This window comes from Typopeltis vanoorti, chromosome 7 (genome assembly GCF_054136105.1).
Source record: "Typopeltis vanoorti isolate ZY-2024b chromosome 7, IOZ_Tvanoo_1.0, whole genome shotgun sequence".
Taxonomy (NCBI): domain Eukaryota; kingdom Metazoa; phylum Arthropoda; class Arachnida; order Uropygi; family Thelyphonidae; genus Typopeltis; species Typopeltis vanoorti.
Window position 1 is genome coordinate 100,717,501 of NC_143555.1, and position 15,350 is coordinate 100,732,850.

A 15,350-nucleotide genomic window follows, 5' to 3' on the forward strand; every position below is an offset into this window, starting at 1 on the left:
TATATATATATATATGAGGATGTAACACAAGATGTGCAAATGTTTACTGATGATGCGAATATAGGCTGAAAATTTGGACAATAAAAATGACTTTCAGTTTAATGTAAGTGTAAAGTCATGCACTTTGGCATGATGAGATTATTTCCAAAGGCATATTATATTAGCGGGGTGGGTTATGCTACAAGAAACTGATGATGTTACGGATCTTGGCGTAATGGTGGGTAGGAATTTGAAGTTCAAAAGTCGTGTAGCAAAAGTGGCAAATTCAACTCTGAGGATAATTGCGATGTTGAAGTGAACCTTAACATGTAAGAATAAGCAAGTCATTTTGCCTCTTTACAAGGTTTTCATAAGACCGCGCGTGGATTATTGTGCGCAGATTTCTTCTCCTAGGTTTTCAAAGGGATAAAGAAGCTGTAGAAAGGGTGCAAAGAAGAGTTCAAAGATTATATCCGATGAAATATATCTGATGAAAATTTTCGTTATATAGAAGGTGCGGAGAGAGAGAAAATACTGGGGCACATCCACGAAAGTTTAATTTGTTCGCTGTTAAGAAAGAGGTAAGAGTTAGATTTTTCTCACAGAGCAGTAGGTGAGTGGAATAGTTTGCTGTTGGAGTAGTGAGTATATCTAGTGTGGATGAGTTAAAGGGAAGGTATGACAGCCAGTTTAGTGATATATAGCCTCCCTCGATAAGAACCAATAGAACGTGTAACTCCGTGGCGGTCTCAGATAATAATAATAATAATAATTTTTTTTAACATTTTATTGTCTCAGATAAATTACATACATAGATACAACAATAGCTTTATATACACGTATATATATATATATATATATACATAATATTTATAATACATTACAATTGTGAATAATAATAAATACTGGCGAGTGATTAATAGTTTTAAATTATAATATTTTTTTTTAAATAAATAATATTTTTGTTCACTGCTAAAATATTTACAATAGTTGCAATACATATATACAATACATATTTACAATACATATATATATAATTTACAATACATATATACAATAGTTATCTTGAGTATATTAGTAATATTTAAAAAAAAAAAAAATTGTCTCAGTATAAGTTACATACAATGATAATATTTACAGTAATTACTATAAGGATTATGTAGAATTTTTTTTATGTCTCAGATGAATTGCATACATAGTTGCTGTAGGAATTATATATATATAATATTTATAACGCATTACAAGTGTGTATAACAGATTCTTGCAAATTAGTAATTTTCTTCCTCGAAGCTTAGCAGAGCTTATCTGAGGAAGATAATAGATGACAGAGGGTGGTGGTTTCATGGTTGTGTTCCTATACTGGTCACAAGCCAGTTGTTGATTTTACTGTTTGTTGGTACGTGCTTGAAAGACTTCGACTGCTATTACAGTTTAACTTTTTTTTTGTGCAGATAGGGTTGGATTTAGACGTGGTGTGTTTGTTTCTTTGTGTTCTTGTAGTGATAGTTTTTGAGAGGGGGGGGTTGTCATAGGTTTGTGTGTGTGTGTGTGTGCGTGCATGTGTGGTGGGGGAGAGAGAGACAGGAATTGCTCTAATTTTCATTCTCGCTATAATATTTATATAGTGCCTGTTTCAGCTCTCTGTATGTTCCTAGGTTTCTGTTGTCGAACGGCAGTTTGTTTATCATGTCAGGTACGTAGAAGTTTCGGGTGGCTTTGCCATGCTGATTGTTGTACTTATATGTTATGTAGTTTGTTGACTGTGGTCTTGTTATTTGATATGTTGTTCTGGTTGGTTCTTGTTCTGATATTTCGCTATATGTTGGGCTGTAGTAGTGTTTTAACATGACTGTGTAGTGGCGTAAGTGTTTCACCTTAAATATTTTGTGTTTTGTCCGTGCTTCCTGCATAAGAGTGGGTTGTTCCCAGAATATCAGTTTTATCATTTTATCTTGCAACCATTGTAGCCTGTTAAGTCTGTAGTCTGCGCAGAATGCGTATGATGTGATTGCATATCTTAATATGTTTTCACATAATGCTTTATAGATTAGTATTTTTATGTGGGTTGGGGAAATGTCTTTTAATCTGTATAGTTTGCCTGCTATTATCTTAAGCTTGGTATGTAGGTAGTTTGTATGGCTATTCCAACTTTGATCAGCATCAAAGTGAAGTCCAAGATAGCGTGTTGTTTTCACCTGTGTGATGGTTGTGATTTTAGGTTCTGCACTTTTTGTATAGGAGGATGAATGTTTGATAGTGAAATATTTAGTTTCTATGGGCAGGGTTTGGGGGTTTTTGAATATCATTAGCTTTGTTTTTCCAGGGTTTACATATATGCCATTGTCGGTTAACCTGTTAGTGATTTGATTGATGTCGTGTTGCATATTTTTGTAAGCGATATTTGCATTGTTGTGAATGGATACTATGGCCGTGTCGTCTGCATACTGGAAGATTTTACTTTTTATGGGGAGTTGGCTTATGTCGTGTGTGTATATGTTAAATAGAATGGGAGATAGGACTGCTCCTTGCGGTACTCCACAGGTTACATGTACCTCTTTGCTGTGTGCTGATCCTATATGTGTGATGTGCTTTCTGTTTTTCGTGTATGCTTTAAACCACTGGAGTAGACGACCTCCAATTCCGATATGGGTAAGTTTCGTTAACAAGGTTTTATGTGTTAGTGTGTCAAATGCTTTTGTTAGGTCAATGAAGACCACTAATGTTATTCTGTTTTTATCCAATGCAGCGTTTATTAGATCTGTGAAATCTTCCAGGAGTGTTGCTGTTCCTTTATTTTTTTGAAAGCCATATTGTGTTTTGGGTATGATTTGAAATTTTTCAACGTATGTGGAGAGTTTCTGATGTACAATGCGCTCCATGATTTGGTTGATTACAGGCAGCGTGGCGATAGGTCTGTAATTACTTATTATGTTTCTTTTTCCCTGTTTGTGTATGGGTGTGATTAATGCAGTCTTCAGTGTTTCAGGTATGTGTCCCGTTTCGAAGATTTTATTTAACAGTTTTTGTATAACTGGAAGTAGGTCGGTTGAGTGTTTCTTGATGTCTTTTGGTCTGATTCCGTCTATCCCCGGTCCTTTGTTACGATTAATTTGTTGAATTGCCAGTGATAGTTCTTCTTTTGTTACTGTGGGGAACCACATCGACTGGGTTGCTCGTGGACCTAGTGGAGAATGTTCGTTTGTGTGAGGAAAGGTTGTTTCTTGTAGCTTTTGGACAGAGTTCACGAAGTGCTGATTAAAGTTGTTTGCCAACTGTTTGAGGGATTTGGGATCGCAGGCGAAGCTGTGTTTTATTGTTTCTGAGGCAGTGGTTCTGTGTATATTGTCCAGCATTTCATTAATCAGGTGCCAGGTTTCCTTTATGTCATTCTGCGCTGTTGTTAATTTGTTGCTGTAATAGTTTCTTTTTGCCGTTCTAATCTGGGTTGTTAGGAGATTCCGTTTTCTTTTGTATTCAGCTTTTAAAGCGATATTGTTTGGCGACTTCTTAAGTTGTTTCCATAGGGCATCTTTTCTTTGTATGTCTGTTAGTATGTTGTCTGTTATCCATGGATTTTGTTTCGTTTGGGGGCGTATTTTTATTTTTGTTAATGCTTTGTTATATATTTTGTTAAATGCAAGTTTAAGATTATTATATACAGCTTCAGCAGAGTCTAGAGATGCTATCTGCATCCAGTCTGTTTTTCTGATTTCATCATTCACTATTGCTTCGTTTACAATGATATGATACTGTTTTGTAGTCTCAGTGATTTTTATGGGTTCTGGTTCAGTGTGTAACTGCAATGCTGTGAAATAATGGTCTGCTAGTTTGCATGTTATGGCGGCTACTGTGTGGCTGTTTGGAGGGGCCCTTATATTTATATGATCAATGCAGGTTGAGGTTGTTGTGTTTCCGACTATCTCTTCTTGTGTATACGATTGTATGAATCGGGTTATGTTATATGCCGATAATAGGTTTAGGTATTGTTCTGTGTTGTTATTTATGTTCCTAATGTTTATATTAATGTCTCCTATTATTATCAAGTAGTTTGAGGTGCCTACTTTCGTGGCTGAAAGCCATCTGTTTAGTTCTTCTAGGAATTTTGTGGTGCTTAAGTTGGGTGGTCTGTATATTGCGTTTAATATCAGGGAGTTTTCTTGTTTGATGTTTTTAATTTCGATGCATATGTTTTCTGCGTATTCTAATTTATAGTTTATTCCTGTTACTTCTAGTTTATGTTTGGTAAATATTATTATACCAGCGCCTCATTTTGTTTGTCTGCAGTGTTTGTGTTGTTGGAAGTGTGGCATTTGGTAGGAGGATGCCTCTTCGTTTGTCGTAGATACTTCAGTCAGTATTAAAATGTCTATTTCGTCTATATCTTCCTTCAGATAAGCTTGCAGGGTCAGCCAGTATTTTTGAATGCTTCTGATGTGGAGAATAGATAGTCCTTTTTTGGGGATTGTCAGTTGTTTCCATTCTGATATTGATTTCAGAATGTGGCAATTATCATGTTCCAGGGTGATTACGTCTGCTTGATGGTGTGCATTCATATTAGTTGGTGTGCTGTTCCTTCTTTACGAGTTGTCAATATTCCTTTCAATGTGGCAGCCTGTTGAGGTCGTCTACGGATTTTATTTCGATTGGTTTTGCGTCTTGTGTCTTTCTAAGGAATATTTTGCTGACTCTTATCCATATAAACTGGTAATTGTTTTCTGTTTTTACTTTCCTTGCTTGGTAGAATATTTTCTGATAGTGTGGAGTAAGGTATTCAGACAAGTATATTGGGGTGTTGTCGTGGTCTCCTTTCAGATCCTTTACTACTGGATTTTTAATCCTGCTAGCTTTTATAAGTGTAGTTTTTGTTAGGCTGTTGGTGAGTCGCACTACGACGGGAGAAGGACGGGTATTATTTTCTCTTTTCCTTTTTTGTGGTAACCGATGCACTGACTGGATGTCTCTTGATTCAATGGGAGAGCCGATTTTTTTGCTTAGTTGTATTACAGTGTCTCTTAGATGTTCCTTAGCTATTTCTGGGAGTCCATTTATGAGGACCTAATTTTGAGGTGCCTAATAATGACACCAGTCATAGTTCGTCTGACAAGTAAGGCTACAAGAGACAATCTCATAAAAGCCAGCAGATTGAAAAAACCAGTAGTCAAGCATTTAAATGCATCGCAAGACAATACGCCAATCTTTCTATCTGAGTATTTAACACCTTTCAATCAAAATCTTTTGTACCAAGCAAGAAAAGAAAAAACAGAAAAAAATTATCAATTTTTATGATCAAAGACGGCAAAATATTCCTGAAAAAGTCACAGACTTCAAAGTCTATACAAATAAAAAGCTCGGAAGATATAGACAGGTTGCCAGAGTGAAACAAAAGACTCCAACTTAGTTCAATAAGATCTCAACACAACAAAAATGAATGTAAACCATCAGATAGATGTAATTACACCAGAATACATCAGTAATTGTACTTTAGAATCGCTTGATGCATGGAAACAAAACACAGTACAAGCGAGAGGTCTCTCAATCTTGCATATTAACATCAGAAGCATCCGAAAACATTGGTTATTGCTGCAGGCTTATCTGAGGAATTACACTGATATTATTGATATATTGGTTCTTACAGAAGTATCCATAACTAATGACGAAGTGACTGCTTTCCAAATTCCAGGCTTCCAACAACATTGATCATGCCGCCAAACAAAAAGAGGGGATGGAATATTAATATTTATTAAACAAAAATTAATAGCAAAAGAAACGGCCTATCAGTTTGAGCATGCTGAAACCCTCTGCCTCGAAATCATTAATACCGAGAATACACAGCATCCCATAATACTAAATGCTATTTACAGGCCACCAAACCTAAACATGATAACATTCTTGCACGAACTCAATTGCTAGCTTTCAAGCCAAGAAATATGCTCAACCGAACACCTAATGATAATTGGCGACATAAATATAAATATTGCAAATGAAAACCAGAACAACACTGTACAATACCTAGACACACTATCCATGTATAATCTAATACCAACAATAACATCATGTACTAGAGAAGAAATATTCGGAAATACTATCACTGCCTCCTGTCTAGACCATATAAACGTCCGAGCACCACCAAATAGTTACACTGCATCAGTCATAAAGTGCAAAGTAGCAGACCATTACTTCACCGCTCTAAACCTCCACACCAAAACAATACCCATGCAATGTCCCACAGAAGAAAAACGACAGAAAACAATAATAGACGAAGAAATAGTCAACCACGAAATAAGAAAAACAGACTGGGAACACCTGGCATCAGATTCAGCAAATATCTTATGCAACAACATTAAACTCACACTTTAGGAAATATAAGAAAGCTGCAAAGAAAGTCCGAATTCGATCAAATACAACACAAAATCCATGGATAACACAAAAAACTTAATCCTAGAAATACACAGAAAGGACGCTTTATGGAAAGAATTAAAGCGATATCCAAATAACACAACTTTAAAAACTGAATATAAGATAAGGAATCGCCTTACAACACAAATCAGAAATGCAAAAAGAAGCTACTACAGAGATAAACTAACCTCTGAACAAAACAACATGAAACAAACCTGGCATCTGATTAATGAGATGCTAGATTCTGTTCCCAACACCACCGCCTCCGAAACCATAAAACACAGCTTCATGAAAGACGCAAAACCTATCCAACAACTAGCAAATGACTTTAACCAATACTTTGCAGACTCCATCCAAGAACTTCACAGAAATATTCCCCCAATTACAAAACGACACCCTCCACTTGGACCGCAATCAATGCGGTCCAAGTGGAGGGTGTTATGGTTCCCAAACATTATGGTTCCCAACAATAAAAGAAGCAGAAGTTCTCTCAGTAATACATCAAATCAAACCAAACAAAGGCCCAGGAATAGATGGTATCAGACCTAAAGATATAAAGCAACATGCAACTAGTTTAAGTCCAATCCTACTAAAACTAATAAATAAAATATTTAAAACAGGACAGATACCAAGTATGCTAAAGATCGTCATAATCACACCCATATACAAACAAGGAAAAAGAAATTTAATCAGCAATTACAGATCCATAGCAACATTACCAATTATCAATCAAATTATGGAGCGGATCATACTGAAGAAACTCACAGCATACACTGAGATCTTTCATATTATCCCCAAAACACAATATGGTTTTCAGAAAAAATAAGGGAACAACATCTCTCTTGGAAGACTTTACAGACGTAATTAATACCGCCTTAGACAAAAACAAAATTGCCATGGTAGTCTTTATAGATCTAACTAAAGCATTCGATACACTTACACATCAAACCTTGTTAGAAAAGCTGAGGCATGTTTGAATAGACGGGCCTCTTCACAGATGGTTTACAAACTACCTCCAAAATAGAAAGCATGTCACACGTATCGGATCAAACCGAAGTGGAAAGCTACCAGTAACCTGTGGAGTGCCACAGGGAGCTGTACTCTCCCTAACTCTATTCAACATTTACACGCACGATATTAATCAGTTACCACTCGAAGGTAAGATATTCCAATACGCAGACGATACAGCAATAATATCCATCCATAATAACGCAAGCATAGCCCAAACAAATATGCAGCATAATATAAATCTGCTTATAGACTGGCTCACGAAAAACTCCATACATCTAAACTCAGAAAAGACAAAATTAATAATATACAGAAATCTACTGACTCGACCAGTTGATAACAAATATATAACCATCCAGCATCCACTTTCCAACACAAAAAACACACAGAACAGCAAAACCACTACAATCACTCAGGTTGAAACAATACGATACCTTGGAATTTACTTCGATGCAGATATGAACTGGAATAGCCACATAAACCATCTACAAAACAAACTCCGAACAATAAGTGGCAAACTCTACAGTTTAAAAGACATAGTTCCCATACTCCTAAAAACACTAATATACAAAGCACTATGCCAGAATATACTAAGATACGCTATAACAACGTATGCTTTCTGTGCACCCTACAAATTAAATAGATTAATGTCGCTACAGTACAAAATGACAAAAATGATCTTTTGGGAACAAAGAGAAAATCACGACTTTATAAACATTGCAATGGCAGAACACAAAATACTGACAGCAAAACATTTATGTCACTATGCAGCCTTGCTAAAACCTTATTTCGATGCCAACTACAGGACAGTTAGAAATACATACTGTATAACAAGACCTCAGACTACTAATTATATCACATATAAATACAATAATCACTACGGAAAGGCCACGCGAAACTTCTACATCCCAGACATGATAAACAAATTACCTTTTGAATACAGAAACCTTGCAAACTACAATAGCCTGAAAAGAACTCTAAGGACATACTACGAACAAGAAACACGCACCCAAAATACCATGCAAATTTAATGAAACACAATAAAATACCATGCAAATTTAATGAAACACAATATATTCGTTCAGGCTTCCAGTTCAGCGACGCATCAATACATTCCAAGTTATTGCGTGTGTGTGTGTGTGTGTGTGTGTGTGTGTGTGTGTGTGTGTGTGTGTGTGTGTGTGTGTGTGTGTGTGTGTGTGTGTGTGTGCGCGCGAATTTCTCAATCATAGATTTCGTAGCTATGATTGAGAAATAATAAGCAAAAAAAAAAAAAAATACATAATAACCAACTGGTGTCATCCTCAGATAAGCTTACATATAAGCTTCGAGGATGAAAGCAAAGAAATTCTCATCCAAGATGTATCATATGTAACCAAATGCATGTAATGTACGTATCACATGAAAACCAATGTATGTAATGTATCTATTATATGTAAACCAATGTACGTAATGTAAATATCACATGTAAACAAATGTAAGTAATGTATCATATGTAATCAAATGTATATAATAACTGTAACAAATGTATGCAATGTAAAAAAAAAAATCCTTTAAAAGTAAATCATGAGTTTACACCGTATGTTTGTGAAAATAAGGAAACATAATATTTAGATTGCATATGTGTAAATACTGTTATTATATAATCACACCTTTTTAAACTTGAAAAAAAAATAGTAAACCTCAACATGTAATATTATACAACTTATGTAACTCTGAACAATATAATTGTAAATTATTATTATGATTGTTATATATATAAAAAAAACTCTTATCATCATTACTATTTAAATCTCATTATATCTAGCTGAACCTTGTAAAATAATATACTGAATAGATGATCATTGTACATATGTAAATATTTGAAAGAACAATAAAAAATTATTATTATTATTATTATTATTATTATTATTATTATTATTAAGGAGATTGGGAAATATCGGAATTTAGTTGCTATTGAACTAAATTTCAATTGCATATTAAATCAAATAACTATACAAAAAAACTTTTTAATAAATAAATAAATAAATTCCAACGCCTTTTATTCATTCACCAAATGGATTAAACGGCGCTTTTTATCCATAACCGTCATTAATAATAAACTGAGCTCATGGCTTCAGACGATTTTAAGGACGACAGGGGGGAGAGAGTGTTACAAGTGACTATCGCCATCTGGTGATTTTAAATCCTAACACTTGTATTCTAATCCATTTTTCTCAGATATTGGCTTAAAATTTCGAGTTTCGGGGAGAAAAAACATATCATTAAAGGCTTGCATAAATGCCATTTGGTAAAGCGATAACCTAGCTCTGGAGAAGGAAAATCATTATAGGTTCGATTCCTGTTCACCAACTACCATAATATTTTCAAGTCCTTTTTTTTTTCAGACAAACCACTTTGGCTTGATTGTCCAACCTCTAACATCATGACATAACGTCATCAAATTGGTTCTCTGTTACAGTTGATTTTTGTGACTATTTCTGCTCAACCGATCAATTGGTTGAGCAGAAATACTTCTTTATCCTGGTGCGAAGTAATTAGGAAAGAGTTTTTCTTCTCAAACAAACAAACAAAACACCTCGATGTTTTATTCCCACAATTAAGCAAACTTGACTGCAGAACACAGAGTATATGCAAATAAATAATAACATTTCTTAAGGGCAGGAACATTGCCTGTTACTTAGCACATCATGAAAATTCACTCAAGCCTGCGCGAGAGGTGAAATCTGTCTAACTGCACATTTCCAAAAGAAAGTCATCTATCACTTTGTAGAAAATGGAAAGTGTTAGGAGCTTTACTTATTTAAACTAGTGACATCATAAATATTAGTAGCAGTTAAACGCAAATTTTGTCTATAATTAAAACAGAACAAATCTTTAGCATACTGATAATAGTGGCTTTTATAGGTGATCTGGCAAACTCTATCAGGAAGAACACAGACTTACATTTTGGTGTTTATCATTCGCTATTTGACTGGTTTCATCCACTTTACCTCCTAGACAAAAAGAATAATTTCACTACCCAATATTTCGTCAAGGTAGGTGATTTTTAATTAAACCTTATTGTCTTAAAGAAATATAAATGGTCACTGTTATTTAAGTACACAATTCGCAACTTTTATTTGCGCAATGGTCTCGTTTTCTAAAAGAAAGAGACAAAATTACATTTGACTCTGCAATTTATTAATTCTGTATTATTCTTTGAAGAGTAAGTCAATGCCAGAACTAGTAGAATTGGTCGAAAATTACAAGCCGGAAATCATCTGGTCTGATGGAGACTGGGAAGCTCCTGATACCTACTGGAACAGTACAGCATTTTTGGCTTGGCTCTATAACGACAGGTAATTAGCACATACATATCGATAGTAGATATAGTTATTTGATAGATTATTTAAATGTTTTTTAGTTAAATTCATAAATATATTAAATATTAATCTTTCCGAATATAATCTTGAGAGATTTGGATTCATACTTGTATTTCAATATTATTTCAATATTCAAATTTCCATGGTTTGTTGCAATCTGTCGGTGTTTTTCTGTAAAATAACTACGGAGAATGAGACAAGAAGTAAATGATTTAAAAACTAAATGAAATAGTTATACCAACGTTTCGCTAGCTCTAGCTAACATTATCTTAGGCACTTGAACTCGACAAAGAGAAACAAAAATGCGAGAACAAAGATAATCAGTGGTTGAAGCTGAAGGCGAGTACTGCGCCCCTCGTGGCGATCTGTAATTACTGTTCACTGGAGGATAAAGATGGTGTTCCAAAACTTGTTTGAAATCCACCATTAGCCTTGTTGCGATATGATGGTTGTGGAAAAAAGCCAAGTGTGTCCTCCTCTAGGTCATTTTGTTTTCTGTCTTCATGTCTCTCTGTGTGTGTGCGTAGATAATATTACCGAAACCTTGGAGATAGATATTTAATTTGATTTTAATTTGTCGATTTTAGCAGAATCCTCTTCTAGATAGTATCTGAAAGGATTTAAGTGCACCACGGAAAAGATCAGAGCAGCATTTTAATGTCAAGCGGATGTGTAATTAACGTACAGGGCAACTGGATAGATTAAAAAAAAAGTAACGTCCTGAGCGATAAAAAGACATCAAGCTCTCTGAATGCAAAAGATGACATAGAAGCAATACATCCGCCTCAGGAAAGATCAGGAATAAGTGACGTCCGAGAAGCGAAATTTGATCTTGACTGGTAAGCTGAACATCACTATAGGAAGAGAGAAAAACTAAGGTCCTTTTTTATGGGGAAAAATACAAAATTGTGTTTTAGAAACACTTAAGTGAGTAAGTTGTTGTTATCACTTCATCCAAGAATGGCATGGAGATCAGTTTTGAGGGCATCGGTTGTAGATCATAAAGATTGAGGTGTTTGAGCGCTGCCAGTTTGTTGTATAAGTGGATAATGATGATATTAGCAAACTGTGGATGAAGCTGGAGATCAGTAAGCGAAAGTCATTTATATCTATGGAGGAAAAGTAGGTTAAATAACAGAGCCTTGAGGAATACCTTTCGCTTTGAGGATAGCTTTCACTAGTCAGGAAGTCTAAATAGAGAGGATACCCTTCACTATCAAACGCAATGATCGATCCGAGAGAAAACTTGCGATCCAGCTACAAAGGGTAGATGGCAAACCATAGTGTGACAACTTACCCAGAAGCCCTCTATTCTAAACCTGTGATAAGTTTTAATCGCAGGTTGAGAATAGAGGCAAGGAGATCTGTTACAGATCTTGACTGGCAAAATCCAGATTCGTAGTCACTGGTTGGTTGATATTTTTCCAGATGTTGAAGAATATGACCTCTTTCTTTTTCAAGCACTAGCAATTAAAATAAACTTTTCGTCTCAGAAAATTGGCTGGTTGTTTTGGTTGGAATTAGTTGCAAAATAAAATATTTATGCCAAGTAAAACAAATTATGATTGTGAAGAACTAACCGTGATGAATGCAAACTGTATCAAGTTATTGCTGCAGAAGATGTAAATGAGAAGGTAGAGCCGCATTAACTAGAGATTTGCCATCTCCATTGAAGATATTACAAATCCTCGTTATAAACACACCAGCAGGATGGCTTTTATCACTTTAGAGGAAGACGGGTCGGTTTCGCCTCAGGCTGTGTGAAGAGGAGAACGTGCTCTGCATGCTCGCTGTTGCGTAAGGTTCCGTTGGGATATGCAAAACATCCAGTTTATTCTCTTAGCACTTTAGCACCTTATTATTCTTCAAGGACTGTCGCGATGTTGTTTGAGAAAATAAAAATGAAAAGATTAGACTGACAACAAGCACGAAATTCATTGGTTGGGTTGTTTTTAATTAGGACGAAACAATTAAAACTATGGGATAAGTTTACTTAAGTCTGTTGATGTTAACTGCGTGTTAATTGAGTTCTTTAATTTTGCCAGCTCAAAAACTGGAGTTTTCTGAGAGACACATGGACAAAATATGATTTGTTTGTTTGGTTGATTGGGTGGCTTATGATCAAACCAACTAACGCCGATTATTTGCCAGTGCATTATGTCTGTTAATGCAATGTTGATGGGCGATTGTAATGCGGGATATGAAATCCAAGTTTTAGTAAAATTCACTGATTATAGAACTGAGGGACGTAATGATTATGACTTAATGACTGAGTGGCATGCTGAATTGTAGTTTAGATTGCTTCAGTAAATTATCTGATTTCAAAGAATTTTTCCTTATTTCTTCAGTTAGTTGCGTTCGTTTTTTTCTAGAATTTTTTTCATTTTTATTATTCAAATAAATATTTTCTTCCCCGATATGTTGGAAAGACAAGAGTTCGACCAGAAGAAAATCCCCACAATGAATAAACATTATATACTAACCTCATAGCTTCAACAGTACACGTCATATTCAGTTGGTATGTCCAAAAGCTAAGGACGAACTATATTTTTACCTGTATATGTACATTACTACAGCCAATAAATTTATGTGGACATAAATTTATTGCCAGCATACTAATCAATTATATTACACAAAAAATTTATTTTAAATTTCGTACAAATTAAATTGCAATACGTTTTAGCAAAAGTTACAAATTTCCTAAGGATCTAGTTAAGCAATTAATGTACAATACGGAGGGACATTTCAGTATAGAACATGTACACCCCGAAATGCGAAGCAGCTCTCTTAACGCCGTACCATGCTAAGCACCAAGTGATTCAGGAGTTCTTAAAACAAACTGGCCCACTCCTCCTTTAGAGCAAGGATTAGGCCTTGTTTATTTTCTGGAGGGAAATTTCGAGCAGCAGTGCGTCTCCCTATTGTGAGATCTGGGGTGCGTGTTGGCCACTCGATTCGATTAATATTCTCGGTCGCTGGAAGTATCTCCACTGCTCATGTATGACGTGGTGTTGCACTGTCATCCATAAAAATGCATTCTTCGCCTACAGCACCACGGAAAAATCGAACATGACGTTGAAGACGTTGAAGAACAGGGACTATGACTCGATGCGTCCATTAAGCATAATGTCTCCCCACACCACGACCCCCCAGCACCACCGTATCTATCCTTTTCAAGAACATTCACGTGATGATAAGCAGTATCACTTTCACGCTGGATCAGGTGTCATCTAGAATCGGAGGAAAGACTAAAACTACTCTCTTCCGTAAAAGAATACATTATCCCATTGGTGTCTTGTCCAATGTTTTTGGATACAACAACATGAAAATGTACTCTACGATGAGTTGTGGATGAAGGACTGCAGGACGTGGGCTATATACGAGGGTGTTCTGAAAAGTTCTCGGCCTAACAATGAAAAAACGAATTTATAATTTCAAAATTATTTTTATTTTTCAACATAATCTCCCTTAATACTAATACATTTATTCCAGCAATGCTCCAGCACCATTATTCCATCCCTGTAGTGGTTCTTAGATCTTACTGAGAACCCTACAGCATCAATGATTATATTGATTCGTCTCAGATTTAGCCTTTCAGCTATTTGATAAGATATTTTTTTCTGAAACGAACCTTTAAATTTATGCCGATCTATAGGGTAAACAATATGTTTTCTCTCTTGAAAGAAATTATAATCCAGTAACAATCACTGGAAAGAAAAACTCGTTACGATTGGCTCACTAAATGCTATCATCTAGTCGGTAACATGTTCAATGATTATATTGAAGTACCAACTACCACACAGAAAAATTGTGTGGTAGTTGGTACTTCGCTAACTAATGCTAATAAAATATTTCGTTTAAATTCTATTAATGCCAATTATCATTTATTTTTTAGCCCAGTGAAAGATATTGTTTGTGTAAATGATAGATGGGGATCTGGAATACCTTGCCATCACGGAGGTTATTTTACATGTTCGGATAGGTACAATCCAGGTTAGTCGAATTCTGTTTGTGTTCTTTTTTATTTTCGGCCATTACATCAATTACCTGCATAACAAGGCATGCGAATCATTATTTCGCATAAGTTTAATGTTATAATAAATGAAGAAATTCTAAAAGCCAAGTTATGAAACAAAAAGACAATAATAGAGTTAAAACGGAATGATAATTATTTATGTCTTGGGTAAATAAATATGTTTGCTGTTCTATAAAATCAACGGGAAAAAAACAATATACATTACATTTTTAACATATATCAAATGAAACTAGCAGTCAAAGAAATATGTAAGATAATGGGATCTATAACTTGTCGATTTGACGTAATTTGAGAATAATCCCTGAAACATTGAGCTTAAAATTTATTTATTTACTTATTTATTGTTTATTTAGTTATTTTATTTTGTTCATGCAAAAGTATTTTTGCTATAAAGTGGGTCGAGGGTGCTTAACAAAAATGATGAATATAGACCTGAAGAACGCTAAAACTATTTCTTTATTAATTCTCAAAAATGAATAAAATTCGAATTATGCGCATAAAGCGGTTTGAGTGTTGCTATTTTGCCATAGTCAGAATCATAGCCGTGATCTAGGCTGATCAATTCT

The 15,350-nt window shown here is 35.0% G+C and overlaps 1 protein-coding gene across 1 annotated transcript in view; it reads left to right on the top strand.

The window, feature by feature from the left end:
• Fuca (alpha-L-fucosidase) overlaps positions 1-15,350 on the top strand; it is a 99,552-nt gene that overhangs the window by 40,423 nt on the left and 43,779 nt on the right. Inside the window, exons 3-5 of the mRNA XM_090395418.1 lie at positions 10,291-10,421; positions 10,591-10,724; positions 14,644-14,741. Coding sequence (XP_090251544.1) covers positions 10,291-10,421; positions 10,591-10,724; positions 14,644-14,741 — 363 coding nt within the window. The remainder of the gene's footprint in view (positions 1-10,290; positions 10,422-10,590; positions 10,725-14,643; positions 14,742-15,350) is intronic.